At 39.9% G+C, this 24,120-nt stretch overlaps 1 protein-coding gene across 6 annotated transcripts in view; it reads left to right on the forward strand.

Moving 5' to 3' along the window:
* Positions 1-24,120, forward strand: part of PPP4R2 (protein phosphatase 4 regulatory subunit 2) — a 64,403-nt gene that overhangs the window by 8,770 nt on the left and 31,513 nt on the right. For 4 of the 6 annotated variants that reach the window (XM_036428839.2, XM_036428837.2, XM_036428836.2 and 1 more), the window contains exon 3: positions 20,101-20,271. The exons of 1 other annotated variant lie outside the window; for it this stretch is intronic. In XM_036428839.2, the coding sequence (XP_036284732.1) occupies positions 20,101-20,271 (171 nt within the window). Of the gene's footprint in view, positions 1-20,100; positions 20,272-24,120 lie in introns of those variants that run through there. One more of the 6 variants, XM_045578265.1, reaches the window with a different exon arrangement.

Raw genomic sequence — 24,120 nt, forward strand, 5'->3', positions numbered from 1 at the left:
AAGTACAACCAATGGACATAAAACTCTGGGCCGGGAGGAGATATGTGGGAGGGAGGGAGGGGGGCAAAAAAAAAAAAATCATTAAAATACGTAAAAAAAAAATAAATTAATTAAAAAAAGAGTATTTTGTATTAAAACTAGAGGCACAGTGCACGAAATTCATGCACAGGTAGGGTCCCTAGAAGCCCCTAGCCAGGGCCTGCCTTTGTTCTGTACCGCCCCCTGGTCGTTAGTGCATGTCATAGCGAGCAGTTGAATGGCCTTAGCATATCATTAACATATTATTCTTTGATTGGTTGAATGGCCGACTTAGTATATTGGGTTTTTATTGTAAAGGATGATTGGTAGTGGTAGTTTGTCTATTGAGTGTATGGGAAATGTTTTAAAATTTATATTTAAGTAAATGATGTTTATATATTTAGCTTTATTATACATTTAGCCTTTGTTTTTTTTTTAATCAACATGGGTATGCCTTAATTATTATCATAATACTGAAATTTGCAGTTTCTGTCATTTATGGCTAAACTGAGCTTTGTCTGACTTCTAAGGTTATAATATAAAATGAAAATGTCAAGAATAGGAAGTCGGGTCTCCAATGTTTTAGGATGGATGAGCTGCTTAAGATAAGAATTCTATAGTTCTGTTTTTATCCTCATCAGTAATATGCAAAATTGTTTATAGAATGAAAATTGGTGATAGCCTAGGCTGTTTTTTTAAATTGATTTGACTTTGGTGTTTTTAGCTTTAGAGAGATTTTAGTGTAAGTATAGGTTCTTACTGGGGAGGAAGTTGGTGGAAGATTAAAGAGCTTTGGAACAATTTTCCTTCCTAGTCTATTAAAAACTACCTGTGAACATATGTTGTAGGAAGTTGGGGAAGATGCCAAAACATGGGGTATTAAACTGTTATGAAAAGGGAGATAACTTATCTGTCTATCCATAACAACCCCTAGGTTGTTTTTGGCAATTTCAAAAATATTACTTTTATGTTGAAAAGGTTACTTTCTCCTGGAAATGGAGCAACACTTCGGTGGTGAATAAACAAAAACGTGGTGGTTTTAATAACAATATAAATAATTTGGTGGATTTTAGTTGCAGTTTTCTTCTTGATAATCAAATTGTCTTTGGCCAGTGGGAACCTCTTCTAATTGATTGTAGAGTCTTTTGACTTGAGCATAATAATTTTTGTAGGATCCTTATCTCTGGTATAATAATATGTTCAAGTTCATTTCCAGCCCCAGACCTGGAATCAGCCATTTCTTGAAGAAGCCCTGTGTTCTTTTAATAGAAAATGGAAGTTTAAGACTACAATCTGGGTGCTAGAGATGCTTATTATATTGAGTTGGTCATTCTAGTCTCTTCAGTGGACAGAACTAGATAAAATACTTTATGATTCATATTACTTCAAATTCGAAATTAGTACTTCAGGGTTTTTTTACTTCCACACCAAAAATCCTGGTTCTTAAGGGCTTAGTAGAGTTAGTATATTCCATATTCCATAATTACTGACTTGAACATTATACACCACCAATATAATTCCTTGTAAGAATGTTAAGTATTTTTTTACATGCACATGTATTTGGGTGCTCCTGTATTGTGTGCATATATGTTTACCGGAGGTATTTCATTTTGGATTGCTCCCTTTAGTATTTTGAAGTGGCATCCCCGATATCTTATTATTTCCTTCACTTTGAGATCTAATTTGTCAGATATAAGTATTACTACCCCAGCTTTTTTTTTTTTTTTTTTTTTTTTTTCCATTTCAATTTGCCTGAAAAAATTCTTTCCATCCAATCTGTGTAAGTCCTTTTTTCTGAGGTGGGTTTTCTGTAGACAGCAATATATGGATCACGTTTTCTTATCCACTCAGCCACATTTTGTCTTTTGATTGGGACATTTAATCCATTTACATTTAAAGTTATTATTTTTTAAAAATATATCTTTATTGCTCAGATTATTACAATTGTTTCTCCTTTTCCCACCCCATAGCTCCCTTTCACCCCGTTCTCGCCCCACCCTCTGCCCTTACCACCCCCCACCCCCCAACCCGCCATTGTCCTCATCCAATGGCGGGTTTGTATGATTTTAATCCAGTCTCTTCTCTTTCTGCACCCTCCACACCCTTCCCCCCCTGATAATTATCAATCCATTCCCTTTCTTTGCCCCTGATTCTGTTATAATCACCAGTTTATTCTCTTCCTCAGATTTTTAATTCACTTGATTTTTAGATTCACGTGTTAATATATATGTATGTGTTGATCATAATTTTTATTGTTTTTCTTCTTCCTCTTCTTAAAGAATACTGCCGAAGGGTCCTGGGTTCAATTCTGATCAAGGGCATGTATCTCGGTTGAGGGCAAATCCCCAGTAGGGGGCGTGCAAGGGGAAGCTGAAATTCAGCGATGTTTCTGTCTCCCTTCATCTCTGTAAAAAGTCAGTAAAAAATATTTTTTTAAAAAATAATACCTTTCAGCATTTCATATAATACTGATTTGATGGTGATGAACTCTTAGCTTTTTCTTATTTGTGAAGCTCTTTATCTGCCCTTCAATTCTGAATGATAACTTTGCTGGATACAGTAATCTTGGTTGTAGGTTCTCCCTATTCATCACTTTGAATTTAAAAAAAAATAAATCTTCATTGTTCATATTATTACAAAAGTTCCTCTACCCCCCCCTCAATTGCTCCCCTCCACCAGGTTCCCACCCTACTCTTTGCTCTTTCCCCACCCCCCATTGTCCTCATCCATAGGTGCACAGTTTGTATGTTCAGTCTCTTCCTGCACCCCCCCATTTCTTTTCCCCTGAGAATCGTCAGTCCACTCCCTTCCATATCTCTGATTCTATTATATTCACTAGTTAATATTGTTCATCAGATTTTTTTAATTCCCTTGGCTTTTAGATTTACTTGTTGATAGTTATGTATTTGTTGTTCATAATTTTTATCTTTATTTTCTTCCTCTTCCTAAAAAACCCCCTTCAGCAAATCATATAATTCTGGTTTGGGGGTGATGAACTCCTTTAGCTTTTTTTTTATTTGTGAAGTTCTTATCTGGCCTTCGATTCTGAGTGATAGCTTTGCTGGGTAGAGTATTTTTGGCTGTAGGTTCTTGCTATTCATCACCTTGAATATTTCTTGCCATTGCCGTCTGGCCTGTATGGTTTCTGTTGAAAAATCAGCTGACAATCATATGGGTGCTCCTTTATAGGTAACTACCTGCTTTTCTCTTGCTGCTTTTAATATTCTCTCTTTGTCTTTTGTTCTTGGAATTTTAATTATGATTTGTCTTGGTGTGGTCCTCTTTGGATTCCTTTTGTTTGGGGTTCTGTGTGCTTCCTGGACTTGTAAGTCTATTTCTTTCACCAGGTGGGGGAAGTTTTCTGTCACTATTTCTTCCAATATTCTATTGATATGTTGCTCGCTCTCTTCTTCTGGGACCCCCATAATTCTGATGTTGTCCCAGAAGCTTCTTACACTATCTTCAACTTTCTGTATTCTCTTCTCTTGCTTCTGCGGAGAAGTGTCCTCTGACTCTTTGTGTTCCAAATCTTTTACTTGATTTTTGCCTTCCTCTAGCTTGATGTTGGGTGTCTGTATAATAATTTTTATTTCAGTCAGTGTATGTTTAATTTCTAGTTGGTCCTTTTCCATATCCTCGAGGGTCTCATATGCTCGAGGGTCTCACTAGGTTTATCATCCTTTTATAGGAAATTCTTGAAAAACCTTATAACCATGGTTTTGAACTCTATATCCAGTCGCTTCTTGTCCTCCATTTCTTTTGTTTGTGATGTTTCCTTGTCTCGGCATTTTCGCTGCTTCCCTGAGTTGGTAGGGTGGCTTTGTGCGCTAAGGTGAGCTATATGGTTCAGTGGGTCAGCCTGCCAGTTACCTGAGGTGGACAATCTTGTTGCACCCCTTTGTGGACTGTGTGTACAGCCTTGTTGTAGTTAAGTCTTGATTGTTGTTGGTGTTACTGGGAGGAACTGACCTCCAGGCCAATTGGCTGTGAGGATCAGCTGTGTCTATGCCGGGAGACCACCTTATTCGAATAGACTTGCAAAATTGTAAAAGCCTCTATGCTAAGCATGGATGGGGCTGAGTTTCAGGGTGGACCCTACAGCCTTGGTTTCCTGTCAGCCCCGCCCTATGAGGTTCCTGAGTCTCAGCATTCCTCAGTGTCCTTCGGTACTCTCTGCAGGCAAGCACCTCTGAGAGAAGGGTGCCCTCAAGTTTTGCCCACTACCAAACAGTCTGGTCTCTCCCCCAATGAGCCCAGAACTGAGGTTCAATGCAATTGGAAGTGGGGTTCAGTGCAGTCCAGAGCTTTCCTCTCTTTACTGCTAGGGCAATCCAGTGGCACAGTCAACAGTCCGTCCTCTGTGCACATTCACGTGCAAGCCTCCGGAGCTCTGTCTTTCACAATCTCCGAGTTTCGGCCTTACAGCCCAGATTCCCTCCGTATGAGCCTGGATCCCCAGAGTCTGTCCCAGAACTGGGGTTCAGTGCAGCCCAGAGCTTTTATCTCCTGTCCACTAGGGAATGCCAACCAGACACTCAGCCGCCCCTCCTCTGCGGCTCCGTCCTCTCCCCACGCATGCACCGTGTCTCTGTACCTTAGGCTTTTACAACTTCTCTGGTTTTCCTTCTGTTTTTTTCTTTCCTTCTAGTTGTAGAATTTCCAGTCAATCAACTTTCCTGTAGTTCTGGATAATGTCCATTTTGCATTTTTGTTGTAATTTTGAAACTGTTGTGCCTATGCCGCCATCTTGGTTTCTCCCCTCAATCACTTTGAATATTTCTTGCCACTCCTGTCTGGCCTGCATAGTTTCTGTTGAGAAATCAGCTGATAGTCGTATGGGAGCTCCCTTATAGGTAACCAACTAGTTTTCTTTTTCTTTTTTTAAATTATTTTTTTTATTTTAGGAAATCATATATTTTATTTATTTTTTAAATATTTTTATTAAGTTATCTGTATACATATTTTAACATTGTCCCCCACCCCCCATACATACCCTCCCTCCCAAGAGTTTTGTGTCCATTGGTTGTACTTATATGCATGTATACAAGTCCTTTGGTTGATCTCTTATCTCCCCCAGATATCCTTACCCTCCTGGCTGTAATTTGACAGTCTGCTTGTGCTTTACTGTCGTTATATCTGTCTTTTGGATCATCAGTATATAATGTTCTTTAATATCCATAAATGTGTGAGGTCATGTAGTATTTCTCTTTCATTGACTGGCTTATTTCACTCAGCATGATGTTCTCTAATTCTATCCAGGTTGCTGCAAATGATGAGAATTCCTTCATTTTATGGTAGCATAGTATTCCATTGTGTAGATGTACCATGGTTTTTTGATCCAATCCTCTGCTGACGGGCATCTAGGCTGTTTCCAAATTCTAGCTATTGTAGATTGTGCTGCTATGAACATAGGGGAGTATATATCCTTTCTGATTGGTGTTCCCAGTTTCTTGGGATATATTCCTAGGAGTGGGATTACTGGGTTAAATGGGAATTCTATTTTCAGTTTTTTGAGGAAACTCCACACTGTTCCCCACAGTGGCTGCACCAGTCAGCATTCCCACCAGCAGTGCACGAGGGTTCCTTTTTCCCTGCAACCTCGCCAACACTTGTCATTTGTTGATTTCTTGATGTTGGCCATTTTGACAGGTGTGAGATGGTACCGCATTGTTGTTTTGATTTGCATCTCTCAGAAAATCAGTGACTTTGAGCATGTTTTCATGTGCCTTTTGGCCTTCTGTCTTCTTTTGAAAATATTCTATTTAAGTTTATGGCCCATTTTTTAATTGGATCGTTCATTTTCCTTTTACTTAGTTGTATAAGCTGTCTATAGTTGTTGGAGATTAAACCTTTACCAGTGATAACATTTGCAAATATGTTCTCCCATACAGTGAGCTTTCTTGTTGTTTTGTTGATAGTTTCTTTTGCTGTGAAAAAGCTTTTTATTTTGATGTAGTCCCAATTGGTTGTTTTCTCTTTAGCTTCCATTGCCCTAGGGGCAGTATCAGTGAAGAAGTTCTTCTGGCATATGTCTGAGATTTTGCTGCCTGTGGATGCCTCTAGTATTTTTATGGTTTCCCATCTTATGTTTAAGTCCTGTATCCATTTTGAGTTTATTTTTGTGTATGGTGTAAGTTGGTGATCTAGTTTCATTCTTTTGCATGTATTTGTCCAATTTTGCCAACACCATTTATTGAAGACACTGTCTTGACTCCATTGTATATTTGTGCCCCCTTTGTCAAATATTAATTGAGCATAGTGATTTGGGTTGATATCTGGGTTCTCAATTCTATTCCATTGATCTATATGTCTGTTCTTGTGCCAGTACCAGGCTGTTTTGAGAACAGTGGCTTTGTAATACAGCTTGAAGTCTGGTATTGAGATCCCACCTACTTTACTCTTCTTTCTCAGGATTGCTGTGGCTATTTGGGATCTTTTATTTTTCCTAATCAACTTTTGAAGAGGTCTTTCTAGGTCAGTGAAATATACCGTTGGTATTTTAATGGGGAGTGCATTGAACTATGGATTGCTTTAGTATGTATGGACATTTTGATTATGTTGATTCTACCAATCCATGAACATGGTATGTTCGTCCATCTGTTTACGTCTTCCTCTGTCTCTTTTTTCAGCGTTGTGTAGTTTTCCACATATAGGTCTTTTACTTTCTTAGTTAAGTTTATTCCTAGGTATCTTAATTTTGTTGGTGCGATGGTAAATGGAATTGCTTTTTTAGTCTCTGTCTCTATAAGTTTACTGGTGGTGTATAGAAATGCCATAGATTTCTTGGCATTAATTTTCTATCCTGCTACTTTGCCAAATTCATTTATTAAGTCAATTATTTTTTTAATGGAGTCTTTTGCTCTTCCAGTACCAAAAGAGGAGTCAAAGAGGTGTGGCGAGAGTGGACATCCCTGTCCTGTTCCTGTTCTTAGAGGGAATGGTTTTAGTTTTTGCCCATTGAGTATGATGTTGCCTGTGGGTTTATCATATATAGCTTTTATTATGTTGAGGTATGATCCTTATAATCCCACCTTGTTGAGAGTTTTTATCAGGAAAGGGTGTTGTATTTTATCAAATGCTTTTTCTGCATCAATTGATATGACTATGATTTTTATCTTTCAATTTGTTTATGTGATGTATCACGTTTATTGATTTGTGGATATTGTACCATACTTGCATTCCCATAATAAATCCTACTTGGTCATGCTGTATAATCTTTGTGATGCTCTGCTGGAGCTGATTTGCAAGAATTTTGTTGAGGATTTTGGCATCTATGTTCATGAGGAATATTGGCCTGTAATTCTCTTTCATTGAGTTGTCTTTATCTGGTTTTGGTATTAGGGTGATGCTGGCTTCATAGAAGGAGTTTGGAAGTGTTCCTTCCTCTTTAATTTTTTGGAATAGTATGAGGAGGATAGGTTTTAGTTCTTCCTTGAATGTTTGGTAAAACTCTCCTGTGAAGCCATCTGGCCCTGGGCTTTTGTTTGCTTGAAGCTTTCTGATGACTGTTTCAATTTCTTCCCAAGTCACTGCTCTATTGAGATTTTTAGATTCTTCCTGATTGAATTTTGGAAGGTTGTATTTTTCTAGGAATATGTCCATTTCCTCCTGGTTGTTCAGTTTGTTGGAATAGAGTTGTTCATAGTATTTTGTAACAATCCTTTGTATTTCGGCGGGGTCTGTTGTTATTTCACCTCTTTCGTTTCTGATTTTGTTTATTTGAGTCCTCTCTCTTTGTTTCTTGGTTAGCCTGGCTAGAGGTTCATCTATCTTGTTTATCCTTTCAAAGAACCAGCTCTTGGTTTTGTTGATCTTATGTATTGTTTCCTTGGTCTCTATGTCGTTTATCTCCGCTCTGATTTTTGTTATTTCCTTCTGCTTACACTGGGCTTTTCTTGTTGCTCATTTTCTAACTCTTTGAGTTGTAGAGTTAGATAATTTGTGACCATTTTTTCCTGTTTTTTGCAATAGGGCTGTAGGGATATGAACTTCCCTCTCAAAACTGCTTTTGCTGTGTCCCAAAGATTGTTGTGTTTTCAATGTGATTTGTTTCCAGGATGTTTTTAATTTCTTCCTTGATTTCTCTGGTAACCCAGTCCTTGTTTAATCGCATGCTGTTTAGTCTCCATGTGTTTGATTTATTTGGATTATTTTTTTTGTTTTTTCCAGTTATATGTCACTATGATCTGAGAAGATGCTTGATATGATTTCTTTCTTCTTGAATTTAAAGAGACTTTGACTATATCCCAAAATGTGGTCTATCTTTGAGAATGACCCATGTGCACTTGAGAAGAATGTATATTCTGTGGCTTTGGGGTGGAATGTTCTGAAGATGTCAATTAATTCCATCTGGTCTAGTGAGTCATTTAGGACTGATATTTCTTTGCTGATTTTTTGTTTAGATGATTTGTCGAGGGGTGACAATGGGGTATTAAAATCTGCTACTATGATTGTATTGCTATTAACCTTTCCCTTAATGTCCTCCAGCAGTTTTTTTTTTTTGGTTTTTTTTTTTTAATGTATTGGGTGCATATATATTTAACAGGGTTATTTCTTCTTGTTTGATTGTTCCCTTTCGTATTATGGAGTGGCCTTCATTATCTCTTGTTATGTCCTTCACTCTGAGATCTAATTTGTCAGATATAAGTATTGCTACCCCAGCTTTTTTTTCATTTCCATTCGCCTGGAAAACCTTTTTCCATCCCTTCACCCTCAGTCTGTGTGCATTTTTTTTTTCTGAGGTGAGTTTCTTGTAGACAACAGATGTACGGGTCTTGTTTTCTTATTCAATCTGTTTACCCTATGTCTTTTGACTGGAGCATTTAATCCATTTACATTTAAAGTTATTATTGTTAGGTACTCATTTGACACCATTTTTATTCTATACTCCTGTGTTCCTTCTTCCCTTCCTATTTCTTTATTTTTACAGTAGACCCTTTAGCATTTCTTGCATTGCTGGTTTGGTGGAGATAAATTCCTTCAGTCTTTGTCTGTGAAGCTCCTGATTTCCCCTTCAATTTTGATTGATAGCCTTGCTGGGTACAGTATTTTTGGATTCAGATCCTTCCTTTGCATGACTTTGTATATTTCATCGAATTCCCTTCTGGCATAAGTTTCTGTTGAGAAATCAGTTGCTAGTCTGATTGGGGTTCCTTTGTATGTAACTTTCTATCTTTCTCTGGCTGTTTTTAAGATTCTTTGTCATTGTTGTTTGCCAATTTAATAATGTGCCTTGGGGTTGGTCTTCTGGGGTTCATTTTGCTTGGGACTCTGTGAGCATCTTGGATTTCTGTGGGTTTTCTCTTCTCTATCTCAGGAAAGTTTTCTGTCATTATTTCTTGAAATACGTTTTCCATGTCTACCTCAGTTTCCTTTCCTTCTGGAACCCCTATTATTCAAATATTTTTTGTTTTGTATTGTCTATTTTTTGTCTTGTATTGTTTATTTATTGTTTTGTATTGTCCCAAAGCTCCCGTAGGCTCTCCTCCTGTTTTTAAATTTTTTTTCCTAGAAGCTGCTCTAATTGGCTATTTTTTTTTTTTCCATCTTGTCTTCTAGCTCACTGATGCGGTCCTCTGCTTCATCTAGTCTACTCTTGATGCTGTCTCTTGAGTTCTTCATGGTAGTGGTGTTATTTTTCATTTCTTCTTGGTTCATCTTCATTTCCTCTTGGTTCTTCAGTTCCTCTTGGTTCTTCTTCAATTCCTTATTGTTGTTCTGCATTTCTTTTTGGTTATTGTCAAATTTCTCTTCCATTCTTTTTAGCCTTCTTATGATCATTAATCTGAATTCCTGCTCTGGTAGGTTTCTTGCCTCTAACTCGTTTACTTCCTTTTCTGGTGATGTCTGCTTTTCTTTCATGTGCGGGCTATTTCTTTGTCTGCCCATGGTCTCTCTTTTCTGGATGTCTGGTTATGTGGTTATCTTTCTCCTGCATTGATTTAAAGGGCACAAAATACAACACTACCAGGTACAACACAAAAGGCACTGAACAAGAATGTATTTGCGATATTGATAAGCTCTACTAAAGGTGACCCCTAGAGAAAGGCAAATTAGGGGATAGGAGAGAAAGAAGAAAGGTAAAAATAAATAAATAAATAAATAAATAGGTGATAAAGAGATAGAAAAAGAAGGAAAAAAAGCAATGTTGAAATGAAGTTGGGAAACAGAAGAAAAAAAGAGAGAGAGACAGACAAGAAGCAGACTTAAGAGAGAAAGGGGAACAAACTATAAATATATGTCTAGAAAATTTCCATAGAACAACCACTAATCCCAGCAAATGCCAGCAGTAATACTTGGAAATTAATACAAACTACAATATTTACTATTATTAAACAAGGCTATGATAAACAGAAGTAAAAAACAAACAGAAACAAAGGTACTTAATAAATACTAAGCATCAATAACAACACCACAAGAATAAGCCTAACAATTTCACTAAAAATCATATAAATTCACTGTAATCAATAGTCACATAAACAACAACAAAAGGATAGAGAGGAGAATAGGTTTTTTTGGTTGTTTTTTTTTTTAACTAGTTAAAATAGTGAAGAGAGTGGTATTTATACACTTGGAGCAGGGGGTTGGAAATTAGGTCTGTAAGTATGGTGAGAGTTTTAGTAGGGGGTATACAGAAAGAATAGGGAAAAACTAAGGCCAGAAAGGGATAAGATAAACAGGAGACAAAAAGGGTAAAGGTTAGTAAGAGAGTGATGTCCTAAAGGTCGAGTTGAGATAGGGTTGAACGATGCTATAGTAGAGATTAAAATAGAATGAAGACTAATCCCAACACAAAATAAAGAGAAAGTAAAATGTTTCTGAAGAGGGAAAAAATGAAGAAAAAGGAAACAAAAAATGCAAAATAGCATTAGTAATAATGATTGAAAATTGAAAAATGTAATAATTGAAAAGGTAAATCAAGTAAGGATAAAAGGAAAAAATTCGTTTCTTAAGTTAAAGATGCAAAAAATGAATAAAAAATGAAGAATAGAAAAATTAGCCTAAAAATGTCCAGTAGTGGTCATTCACTTCCTCTGTTATTGTATTTGGCACGCCTGATTCTCGGTCCAGACAATATTACAGTTCCCAGTGTACCACTGTACCTCAGTTTTGTAAGGTAGTCCTGAATTTTAAGTAGGCTGTATCTTAGTTATTTGTGTCCATTTATTTTTGATTAATTAAAAGTAATAAAAATAAAATAAAATAAAGGAAAGGAAAAAAGGGGAACCAAAAAAAAAAAAAGTCAGTTTGTAATTCAGCCCCTAGGTGGCAATGTTTCTGGTTTGACTTTTCAGTCTTTTTGGTTACTCTAGCATTCTTTCTCTGTGGTTCTATGTTTTGTCCCAGTAGGCTGCCAGGATGCCGGCTGGCACCCAGACTGTCCTTTATCACTCTGATCCCCTGTTTCCAGGAGGGCAATTTCCCCGTGCAGTCTCAGGATATGCCAAACTGGGCAGCCCTTCCCTAGTACTCAGAGGCAAGGGGGTGAAGTGAATCAGGCACAGAATGTGTGTGTGCCCAGGTGTCCAGAAGTTCCGCTTTTTGCGGGACGGTCCCGATTCTTAACAATTTGTCCCGTGTTCCTTGGTGTTTTTTTAAAAAGATCCGATTTTGGGGACGATCACACCATACCCAGTGCTGGGTCCTGCAGTGTGTGACTACCTCTGCATCCGCTGTCTCCCTCTGTGCAGCTCTGGGCGCTGGGCTGCGCAGGGCTAGGGCTGCTGAGCCGCTGGTGGCGGGGAGCCGTGGGGGGCTAGGGTCGTCTGTGGTGCGTGGCAGCTGGTGGCGCGAGACTGCACAGGGCTAGGGCCGCTTGTGGTGTGGGGCTGGGGCCGCGCGGGACTAGGGGCTAGGGGCTAGGGCCGGTGGTGGTGCAAGGCGCTGGGGGGCGGAGCCGATGGGGCGTGCCCAGGGTACAGTCACAGCCTGCGCCTCGGTAACCCAGAACCCTCACGTTTTCCCCACAAACTCTGACCTTTCTGTGAGTGACTGAAGAACTCCCTTGAATCCACGTGTTTGCACTGATTGGGGCGTCACAGCTGCTGGATGGTCTCCTCTGCTGTGGGTTTTCCAGGCCTCAGAGAAGGTTCTCCTTTCTTGGTAAGATGGCGCAGCCTTCCCTTTGAGCCCGTAGCTCCGGAAGAGGTCTCCGCCACTGCAGTGCTGGCTGCTTGGTCAGGAAATCCGGTCCAGATGCCCCTTCCCTTTTTTTTTTTTTTTTTTTTTTTAAGTTCTGCTACCCCTTAGCTCGCCAATGTGTACTCCCAGAGTGACTTTTAGAAGCTGATTCTATCTGTTCTGGGACTAGGCTCAGAATAAGTCCATCTGATCGGTTGCCATCTTGTCCTCTCTCACCAACTACTTTTCTCTTCCTGCGTGTAAGATTCTCTCTTTGTCTTTTGTCCTTGGCATCTTAATTATGATGTGTCTTGGTGTGGTCCTCTTTGGATTCATTTTGTTTGGGGTTCTGTACGCTTCCTGGACTTTAAGTATTTCTTTCACCAGGTGGGGGAAGTTTTCTGGCATTATTTCTTCAAATAGGTTTTCAGTATCTTGCTCTCTCTCTTCTTCTGGTACCCCCATAATGCTGATGTTGGTATGCTTGAAGTTGTCCCAGAAGCTCTTAACACTATCTTCAAATTTTGGGGTTCTTTTTGCTGTTTTGGTTGAGTGGTGTTTTGTTTTGTTTTGTTTTCCTTCTTTGTATTTCAAGTGTTTGACTAGATTCTTGTGGTCCTCTAGTCTGCTGTTGGGTCTCTGTATATTATTCATTATTTCAGTCAATGTATGTTTAATTTGTAGTTGGTCCTTTTTCATATCCTTGAGGGTCTCGCTAAATTTACCGGACTTTTCTAGGAAATTCTTGAAAAACCTTATAACCATGGTTTTGAACTTTATCCAGTCGCTTGTTGTCCTTTTTTTTATTTGTGATGTATTTCTTTGTCTCTGCATTTTCGCTGCTTCCTTGAGTTGGTGAGGTAGCTTTGTGTGCTGGGTATGGCCCAGTGGTTCGGCCTCCCCAGTTACCTGAGGTGGACACTCTTGGTGCACCCCTTTGTGGACTGTATGTACAGCCTTGTTGTAGTTAAGTCTGATTGTTGGTATCATTGGGAGGAATTGACTTCCAGGCCAATTTGCTGTGAGGATAAGCCGTATCTACACTGGGAAAACGTCTGTGTTGGAGACAGCCTTGTGATACAAGAGTTGTAAAATTGGAAAAGCCTCTGTGCTCAGTTGGATGGGGCGGAGTCTCAGTGCTGAGCAGACAGTTTTGGCTTCCTGTCAGCCTTGCCCAATGAGGCCCCTGGGCCTTAGTATTTTTTGTTAATCGCTGCAAGCACCTCTAAAAGTACGCTCTCTCAAGTTTTACCCACTGCCACAGTCCAGTTTCTCCCCCAATGATTCTGGATTCCCAGATTCTCATCTGGAACTGGAGTTCCATGCATTTGGAACTGGGATTCAGCACAATTGGAAGCCTTTGTCTCCTTCCTGCTAAAGAAAGACAGCCAGGCACTCAGCCACCCTTGTGTGTATCTACACACTTCAGCCTTTTGCAGCTCCTCTGCTTCTCCATGTGCTTTCCTCTTCTAGTTGTAGAATTTCCACTCAGCCAGCTTTCCTGTGGTTCTGGATGATGTTCGTTTTGTCTTTTAGTTGTAGTTTTGCCGTTGTACGAGGCAGCAGTTTAGGTGTTTACCTATGCCACCATCTTGGTTTTTCTCTCTCAGGATTACTCTTTCTGGTAGAGGAAGACAGTTTCTCTTCATCTGCCTCATTTCTAGGTACGTCTTCCATATCACTGGTTCTTTTTTCCATCTGATCAATTCTATTTCTTAAGCTTGCTAGTTCATTCTAAAGTTCTTACCTGATAAAGTATTCGTTTTGTTTGTTGATTTTACTTCTGAGTTCATTTAACTATCTGTATTTTCTTGCATCTCTGAGTTTCAGAACTGCAGTCTTGAATTCTCTACCATTTAAATCACATTTTTAAGACTAAGTTTACTTTCTGAAGGTTTTTTTTTTCATTTTCTTTTTGAGCTGCCCTGTTTCCTTAGTTATCCATTGTATTTGGTGTATTCTTTGTCTAGACATCAATGGAAATGAAATGGGTGTGTGTGTGTGTGTGTTTTTTTTTCTCTTTTTTTTTAGAGTGGTATATCTGTAATACTTTGATAAAAAGTCCTGCTTTTGTTTTCCAATAGGTGGTGATGAAGCAAAAGTCTTTTTCATTTCTTTTGCAGTGGATTGGCTTCTCAAATTTTGTGGGAGTGCTAAGGGTGGATGAAAATGACCTGTATTCAGTGGGAAAGTGGACATCTCTTCTATGACCAGGCTTTCTTGGTCTCAGGGCATCGTCCTTCTGGGGAAAGTGAAACCCTGGCCGAGACCGATTTGGCTCAATGAATAGAGCGTTGGCTTTGGGACTGAAGGGTCCCGGGTTCGATTCCGGTCAAGGGCATGTACCTTGGTTGCGGGCATATCCCCAGTAGGGAGTGTGCAAGAGGCAGCTGATCGATGACTCTTATCGATGTTTCTAACTCTCTCTCTCCCTTCCTCTCTGTACAAAATCAATAAAATATATTTAAAAAAAAAAAGAAGAAAAAGAAAGAAAGTGATACCCTAATGCTTCCCCCTGCCTCTGTGGCTTTATTCTCCCATCATGGTGATTTGCAGAACTCAGAAGCCTCACCTGTGTATCTCCACCCTGGGATTATCCCCACCTGTCTCTCGGGAAAATGTTTCTGTGGCTCTAGTTCTCAGGTTTGCGATAATACCATGTTTCCCCAAAAATAAAACATCCTCCGAAAATAAGACCTACTTACAGGTTTCCTTCTGAGTGAAATGTAAGGCATCCCCCCTAAAAAAAAAAAAAAAAAAAAAAAAAAAAAAAAGGCCCCCCCCAGGCTGTCTCAGAATGAAAATTCATTTACCGTAAACTGGTTGCTAGGGCTGCCCCGACTAGCGTCAGGCAACCAGTGACGTTATGCGGAGTCCTGACATCACTGCTGTGTGTAGGCGGAACGGAGGTCGGAGTGAGCGGTGAGTGTGGGGCGTGCATGTAGAAGAACAGGAGGATTAGAGCAGACGGGGCGCGGCGAAGGTGGTGAGAGCTGGTCTGTCTCTGGTGACACTACCTGATGCTCGCGGCTGCCCTCATGATGATTGAAGGTTCTCAGTCAGTGGCAGACCCTGCTCCAGCCCAGATCCAGGCCCCAGCAAGCCCAGTGACAGTCTCCAGGCAGGCCCCAGGGGGTAAATGTTTGATAAAGGGGTAGGGGGATGTCTGGTGAAGATGTTCAGTGGCACAGGGGTGGGAGGAGGGGGATCACTTAAAATGACACAGGAGGATCAGAGGGGGCAATCAAAATGACACAGGAGGATCAAAAGGGATTACTAAAATGGTAATTCCCCTCTGATTCTCCTGTGCATTTTGATTCCTCCCTCTAATCCCCCGTGTCATTTTAAGTGATCTCCTTCCCCCCACTTTGATACCCCAATTCCTTTTTTTTACCCCTAGAAATGAGCGCAAAAAGAAAAAGCTACTCCGTGGAGTACAAGAAAGGAATCGTGGAAGACTCTTGGGGCCAAAATCTTACTGCTTTCTGCAAAGAGAAGATGTTGAGTATTCAATTGGTCTGAAAATGGCGAACTGAGTTATGGTAGCCTCATTGAACAAGTGGACAAGGGAAACGCTAAAAAGCGCAAGTGTGGATCAGGTCGGCAGCCATTATTTTCCGAGCTGGAAGACCTAATCTGTGAATGGGGTGTTGACAGGAGAGCAAAGGCTTTGGTTGTGAATAGGGCTCAGATTCAAGAATTTGCCCTTGCAATAGCACCACAGTTTAACATAGTCCCTGAAGACTTCAAAGCATTACAGCACTGGCTGGATAATTTCCTTCAGCGAAGTGAACTGTGTTTAAAAAGATTTACAACATTTTTTAGGTTGGAAGATACACAAGTTATTAAGCGAGCACTTGCATTCAAGTCCTTTATTGATGATGCTGACTTCTCTAAATACAATCTTTCCAACATGATTGCTATGGATGAAACTGCAGTGTTTATGGGCCAATCATCTCAAACATCAATTGAACAGCGGGGTGCCTAAGTGTATATTCCCTCCACTGCTTACGAATGTGCACGTGTTTCCTGTATTTTGACAATTCGTCTGGATGGCACTAAAATCCCTCCTTTAATCATTTCTAAGAGCAAGAAAGAAAAGATTGAGCGTGTTTTGGGCGTTTTTATTCTTGAAACTGTAAAAGCCTGGGCCACACAAGCAGTTATAAGGAAGTGGGTCGATTTAATGCTGCCGCTTTTTATGCGAGGGAGCCAAAGAGGTCTGCTAGTCTGGGATGCAGCCAGCACTCACCGTGCTAAAGACATGAAGACATTTCTTCACGAAAGAAAAATAGATCAGATAATGATTCCTGCAGGAATGACGACCTATCTCCAGACTCTTGATATTGCAATAAACAAGCCATTCAAAGACAATTTGTGCATGGAAATTAATGACTACATTGAAAATAGAATGGAGAGAAATCATCGTGGAAACTTTGTGAAACCTAAACTGCAAGAAGTTGTGACTTGGGTGAATTCATGGGAGAAAATCACTGACAGTTGCATTGCAAATGCACGGCGAGCAGGCTACCTTGACAAGAAGTACTCATTTAAAGACATTGCTATTGCTAAACATGAGAGATTTGGTCCACTGATTCTGAAAGAAATGGAGTCACAAGAAATTCACCAAGAAATTCAGGAATTGGATTGTTATGATGATGTTCCAGAAGATGATGACATGATGGTCATTGAATAAATGAGTAAATTCTTGATACTGTAGAATTCACAGTTTGTCTGGTTTGTGTTGACAACTACCATACTACTGTACCGTATACAGGTAATAAATTTCCTATATTTTCAATTAACAAATGTGTACCGTATTCTTCTTCATGGAAAAATAAGACATCCCCTGAAAATTAGCGCATCTTTGGGATCAAAAATTAATATAAGACACTGTCTTATTTTCGGGAAAACAGGGTAAGCTCTGCAACCTGACACTCACTGGTACAGCTTCCTCTGCTGCCCTCCACCACCCTCCTTCACCCCCAACACACCAGTTCTGAGAAGGAGACTGCCAGGCTCTGTGGCTTTGTTTATCTGTCAAGAGAAGGTGGTTAGCAGACAACCAAAGGGGCACTTTTGTGCTCTCTCTGCCCAGGTTCCTTGGTTCAGCATTGGGCCTACTGACCACTCCTACTGCAAACACTCACTCATATCTGCTCACTGTATCTTTCTGTTCCTCCTGGGACTGGAAAGTGAGATCGGAGTTACACCTTTGGGCTGCTGGCTGTTTCCTGGGTGTCAATTCAGCGTTTTCTCTTTCCTCCTCCCTTGGACTCTCCTACTCTCTCATCTTTGGATGTTTCAATGCACAAATCTCTCAGGAATGTTTGTGTGTTGAGCAAGTTGTAACATACAGGGCAGAGTTAAACTATGGCTGTTCAAGTTGTAACTTACAGGACAGAGACCAAGGAGGCCTAGATTTCTTTTTTTTTAATGGTAGCGTTAAGTAATGGTGTAACCATATGTGATGCAAATTAAAAGTCTTTAGAGACTATCCCATGTATAAGGTGGAGGAGCTAAAGCATATTAAACTAGTGTGCCAATTTAAGTACTAAAAAGGTTAGTGAAAAATACATTAAAATGTACTTGATCGCTAGGCAGATTATGGAACGTATTTATTATGTTTCTGTAAATTCTACTTCTTTATAATGATTACTGTTGATATAACCAGCAAAAAACAAAACAAAACAAAAACCCACACACATCTTTTATTTTAAAACTCTAATATAATCTTGTAATCTTACTGAATAGATCTGTGTTTTCTCATATATCAGGTTGCAGGCTCTATCCTGGCTACATTGAGGATCTCTCTCTCTCTCCCCCCCTCCCCCCCTCTCTTTCTCTCTCTCTCTCTTTCTCTCTCTCTCTCTCTCTCTCTCTCTCTCTCTCTCTCTCTCTCTCTCTCTCTCCTCTCCCCCTTCTTTCCACTCTCTCTGAAAAAAAAAAATCAATGAAAAAATATCCTCCTGCTGGCCTGATCACTCCCAACTGCCCTCCCCTGCTGGCCTGTTTGCCCCTAACTGTCCTTCCCTGTCAGCCATCTTGTGGTGGCCATTTTGTGACAACCTGAGGGCGTCCATCTTGTGGCAGTGTCACATGAGGATGTAACAGCACCTAAGCTTTTATTATATAGGACTAGAGGCCCGGTGCACGTAATTCATGCACGGGGTGAGGGGGTGTCCCTCAGCCCAGCCTGCACCCTCTCCAATCTGGGACCCATCGAGGGATGTTAAACTTCCCCGGGCAGTCGGACATCCTTCTCACAGTCCAGGACTGCTGGCTCCCAACTGCTCGCCTGCCTACTTTCCTGATTGCCCCTAACCACTTCTGCCTGCCATCCTGATCACCCCCTAACCCCTCCTGTGCCTGCCTGATTGGTGTCTAACTGCTCCCCTGCCAGTTCGTTTGCCCCAACTTCCCTCCTCTGCCAGCCTGGCCACCCCTAACTACCCTCCCCTGCAGGGTTGATCATCCCCAACTGTCCTCCCTTGCAGGCCTGGTGCCTCCCAACTGCCCTCCCCTGCAGGGTTGATCGCCTCCAACTGCCCTCCCTTGCAGGCCTGGTGCCTCCCAACTGCCCTCCCCTGCAGGGTTGATTGCCTCCAACTGCCCTCCCTTGCAGGCCTGGTGCCTCCCAACTGCTCTCCCCTACTGGCCATTTTGTGTCCACATGGGGGCAGCTATTGTGTGTTGGAGTGATGGTCAATCTACATATTACCCTTTTATTAGATAGGATAGAGGCCTGGTGCATTTGTGGGGGGCAGCTGATTTGCCCTGAAAGGAGTCCTGGATCAGGGTGGGGGTTGCCTTGGGGTGTGGGGCCGCCTGGGCAAGGGGCCTGTGGTGGTTTGCAGACCAGTCACATCCCCTCGTGACCCAAGCAGAGGCCCTGGTATCTAGAATTTATTTACCTCTACAATTAAAACTTTGTTTGGTTTTATGTATCTTCTATAATTGAAACTTTGTATCCTTGAGTGGAGGCCTAGGCTGGCCAGGCCAGGTGGAAAGCTTTGCTTCCTCTGTTGCTGGGGAAACCCTACCCTGCTCTCTTCAGCTCTGTGGCTGCTGCCATTTTTCTTGGGATTTATCTTCTATAATTGAAACTTTGGTAGAGTGTCAGTCTGCAGACTGAAAGGTCCCAGGTTCAATTCTGGTCAAGGGCATGTACATAGGTTGCGGGCACATCCCCGGTAGGGGGTGTCGGTGTGCAAGAGGCAGCTGGTTGATGTTTCTCATCCACATTTCTAGCTCTCTATCTCTCTCCCTTCTTCTCTGTAAAAAATCAATAAAATATATTTTTAAAAAAAGAAACATTGTATCCTTGAGTGGAGGCCTATGGGGCCAGGGTGTGTGGAAAGCTTGGCTTCCTCTGTTGAAACCCACGCCTCTCAAATGCTCTGTGTGGCTGCAGCCATCTTGGTTGGGGTTAATTTGCATACTTGCTCGGATTTGTTGGTGGGCGTGGCTTGAGCAGAGTGATGGTTAATTTGCATATTCCTCTTAAATTGTATTATAGCTTAGGGTATGGCATCATTTTGACTTATACACTAACATTATAAATATGAACTTGGGCCAATATCTAATAATGTGTTTTAAGTGGGGTAATTACACCTTCCTGGTTAGATTTTATGTGGCAGAGAATATAAACAAAATAGTGTTATGAAATGCTAATAATAGGGTGTAGCACATAAATGGCTTTCAGCCAGAGGTACTTCATTTAAAAAAATTTCATCAGATTAGATTTCATTTGGGTCAAGAGTTGGGAGAAATGGAGGGGACCATTTGGTGCTTATGAGCCTGATTGATCAGGCATAGTGCATATTGCTGAACAAAGACATTCTTACTTCCACTACTTCATTTTGGTGGCATTAGTGATGATAAATTCTGAATTTGTGCTTTGTGTTCAAGAATTAATAAAGCTACATGGTATTATATTTCTTTTTTATTTTTTGCTTGTAGGATTCAGTGGTCCCAATTTAAAGGCTATTTTACTTTCAAACTGGAGAAAGTAATGGATGATTTCAGAACTTCAGCTCCTGAACCAAGAGGTCCACCCAACCCTAATGTCGAATATATTCCCTTTGATGAAATGAAGGAAAGAATACTGAAAATTGTCACTGGATTTAATGGGTATGCACTTAATACTATTTTAAAGGTTTGTTCTTTAGATTTTTCTTTAAGTTTTGATGCATCTGGTTGTTTGACTATCCATTCGATTTAGTTCTGTGTATATATATATAGTAGTTACTGATTTTCAGTTTACAAATATTTAAAATATGTACAGTATTAAATTTTTTTGTTAAGAGTTTATTTGAGCTAAACTGATGAAACATGCTGGAAAGCAAGATCTCAAATGCAGATGACAGTTTTACAGTTTCTTTCATGCATTTGAAATTAAGGAGGGGAGTAAGGAAGATTAGAGAATGTGAGAAAAAGCAAGTTGGGGATTGAATTGCAGCATAGATCATTTGCTCTCCAGAAGGAGGGGTCTGTAAAGAGACATTTCAAAAGGTGTAATCCCACATGCAAAGAAACAGTGGACAGGGCTTGTTGAAGGCAAAGATAAGTTGTTCAGTAAAGAAGTTCTATGGCTGTGGTTTGACTACCAACCATGACCTGCCCAGTGATGAATTTATGCTCAGATCACCCTGTTAGGTTATATTCCAAGAACCTCATTTACATTTACAGTTCCTCTATTTGGTCATAAATCAATTCAAAGGATTCATTGGTGAACCTTTTGTCAATAGTATGGCCTCACCGCACTAGGAGAGCTCATTATTAGGGAGTCTCAATATGGACATTGTCCTGTTGACAATTGGGGGTGGAATCTGAGTTAAGGTAAATTTTCTTTCAAAGGGAAGGGCAGGTAGATGGAAGGCAGTCATAAGGCTAAAAAATACAACTCTGGGTCATTTCTATAACTAGCATGATCTGAGTTTTGTCATGTCTCATTTTTATATATTTGGAATTTAGTATAACATTTCCAGTGTTTCCCAAAGTGTGGTACGTGTACCCTTAGGGGTATGGGAAGAGTTTGGTGGGGGTACGTGTTGCATCGCAGTTTGGTGGGGATATACACTGCACTGTGCTTAGCTGTGCCTAATTCTATGTTTTCATGAGTACGAGGGGTACTCAGCGTTACGAAAATTATAGAAGGGGTACACATATGTCAAAAGTTTGGGAAACAGTAAGCCATGAAAAGAGGATTAACAGTTATTTAATACATGTTCGGTAATCATAAATAGTTGCGCTATATAGAAAAACACAAAGAACACAAGTAACTATTATGACTAATCATTAGCAGACAGGTAAAGACAAAGTGGATTCTGAGTTCAGTATCAATCCATATGCATGTAGGCTTTGTCAATGTCTTGGGATCACTGTCTACCTCTGATGTCAGCAAGTTCTCATCCTTGAGGAGTCTTTGATGTTTGTTGTAGGTGGAGGCAAGTGTCAGAGGCAGGGGTAAGTGTTCATTTGTGTTTAGATGCCTGATAAGTTGCCTGCCAAACAGGTTGGAGAGTGTCTCTTACTTGATGGATGTCCTTCCCGAAAGTAATATCTAAAGTCGGTGTCTCCTTAGAATTAACTGTGAAAGGAAGCAGCTACCATCTTGGCATTTCCTTTTCTTAAATATATTTTATTAATTTTTTTTTACAGAGAGGAAGGGAGAGGGATAGAGAGTTAAAATCATCGATGAGAGAGAAACATCAATCAGCTGCCTCCTGCACACCCCCTTCTGGAGATGTGCCTGCAACCAAGGTACATGCTCTTGACTAGAATCGAACCTGTGACCTTTTAGTCCAAACCAGTTAGGGCTTGGGATTTTCTTGAGGTGTCTCTGTCAAACCTTGACAATAGTATAAGATATTTCTTTTCAATAATGTCAGCTCATAAGTTCCTTCAAGTAAGTTCAGCTTAAATGCACTCTGATGCATAGAGGAATGTAAAAAACTGAAAAATGGGGAGCCAGAGAGTAGAAAAGAACCAAGCGGCTGTCTCTTGGATTTCCCATAGCCCCAACTATTCGTTACTTGCTTTAATCATACAGTTTAGCATAAAAGACAAAATCCTTTGAGGTGCTCCAGGTACCCTTCTTTAGCTTGGCAGATATGTGAATACATTTTATAACCTCTAGAAACAGACATTTTACTGGCAGATATATTTAAGGCATTGCATAACCTCAATAAGCCTTTCATAGACATCAAAGTCAGATGTTAACATACACTTATTTTTGCAAAACCCAGGTAAAAATAAAGATATGTCTATGTTACTTAAACCTACAAAGTTAAGCTAGCTTTTATTTACAAGTATTTTTCTCAAGTCATGGGAATTTAAAAAGCATTTGCGTTTCCATGTATTTTATTATTATTATTTTTTAATTTAATAAATCTTTATTGTTCAGATTATTACAATAGTTTCTTCTCTCCCCCCCCCCCCTATCCCCCATTAACTCCCATCTACCCGGTTCCCACCCCAATCTCTGCCCTTACCGTGTTTCCATATTTCTAAGAATTTTCGAATACCCAGTCCTTATAAGCACTTGCCTTTCAATTAATTGTAACAATACCATTTAGATATAGAAATTGCACATTTATACAATATACATATAATGTACAGAATAGACGAAAATAAAAAACTGTTGGATTCAAATTTTATTTTCACGTCAAGTTCCAAATGACCTTCCATGTTTTTTTTTTGTTTTTTGTTTAAGATTTTATTTTACTTTTATTTATTATTATTATTTTTTTTTAACATATATTTTATTAATTTTTTACAGAAAGGAAGGGAGAGAGATAGAGAGCCAGAATCGTCAATGAGAGAGAAACATCGACAAGCCGCCTCTTGCAACATCCCCCACCTGGGATGTGCCCGCAACCAGTGTACATGCCCTTGACCGGAATCGAACCCGGGACTTTTCAGTCCGCAGACCGACGCTCTACCACTGAGCCAAACCGGTTTCGGCACCTTTCATGTTTTTAATACATCAAAGAATTGGGTTGACACCTAAAAGACATAGATTGATCTATTTATTTAAACACTTTTTGAAGCTTTGAGAGACCAATTAAATATGGTTTCCATTCTTACTGCCTAATTTTAAAGCTGCTCTTTTCTAATTGTGTATGCAAAAATCTTAATACCAGGTGTACCGGCTAATAATGTGGATTTTTTTCAATAGATGGAGTTACACATATGTTGATATATATGATTTGATATGTATGCTCTTTTGTTGTATTGATAACAAGCTTTAAAATTTCATATGTCAAGTTTTTTGAAGGTGTTAACATCATAGATACTTTTACTCTTAAAAAAATGAATTTCATGCCAAAAAAAAGCATTTGCGAGAAGTTTTAATTCATTATTTTGAAGAAAAGTGCTGTTGAAAGTTATCATGTACTTCGGGAAGCTTATGGTAAACATGTTCCATCTCAGGATACTTGGGAATGCTGGTTTAAACGCTTTTAAAATGATGATTTCAATGTGAAAGACAAAGGTCAACCGAAAAAGTTTGAAGACCAATAATTAGAAGCATTATTGGATGAAGATGTGTGTCAAACTCAAAAACAACTTGCAGAAAGATTAAACGTTGCTCAGCAAACAATTTCCGATCATTTACAAGCAATGGGAAAGATTTTAAAGGTAGGAAAAATGGGTGCCACATTAACTGAAAGACAAATGGAAAACTGAAAAACCATCAGTAAAATGTTGCTTCAGTGGCAGGAAAGAAAGTCTTTTTGGCATAGAATTGTGACTGGCGATGAAAAGTGCATTTATTTTGAGAATTCCAGCGCACAAAATCATGGGTTGATCCAGGTCAACCATCAACATTGACTGCAAGGCCAAATCGATTCAGAAAGAAGACAATGCTCTGTGTTTGGTGGGATGAGGAAGGTGTGGTGTATTATGAACTTCTAAAATCTGGTGAAACTGTTACTGCTGATTGCTACCTACAACAAATAATCAATAAAAAATTGGAAC

Source organism: Pipistrellus kuhlii, unplaced genomic scaffold (assembly GCF_014108245.1).
Source record: "Pipistrellus kuhlii isolate mPipKuh1 unplaced genomic scaffold, mPipKuh1.p scaffold_m20_p_93, whole genome shotgun sequence".
In the NCBI taxonomy this organism is placed as follows: Eukaryota; Metazoa; Chordata; class Mammalia; order Chiroptera; family Vespertilionidae; genus Pipistrellus; species Pipistrellus kuhlii.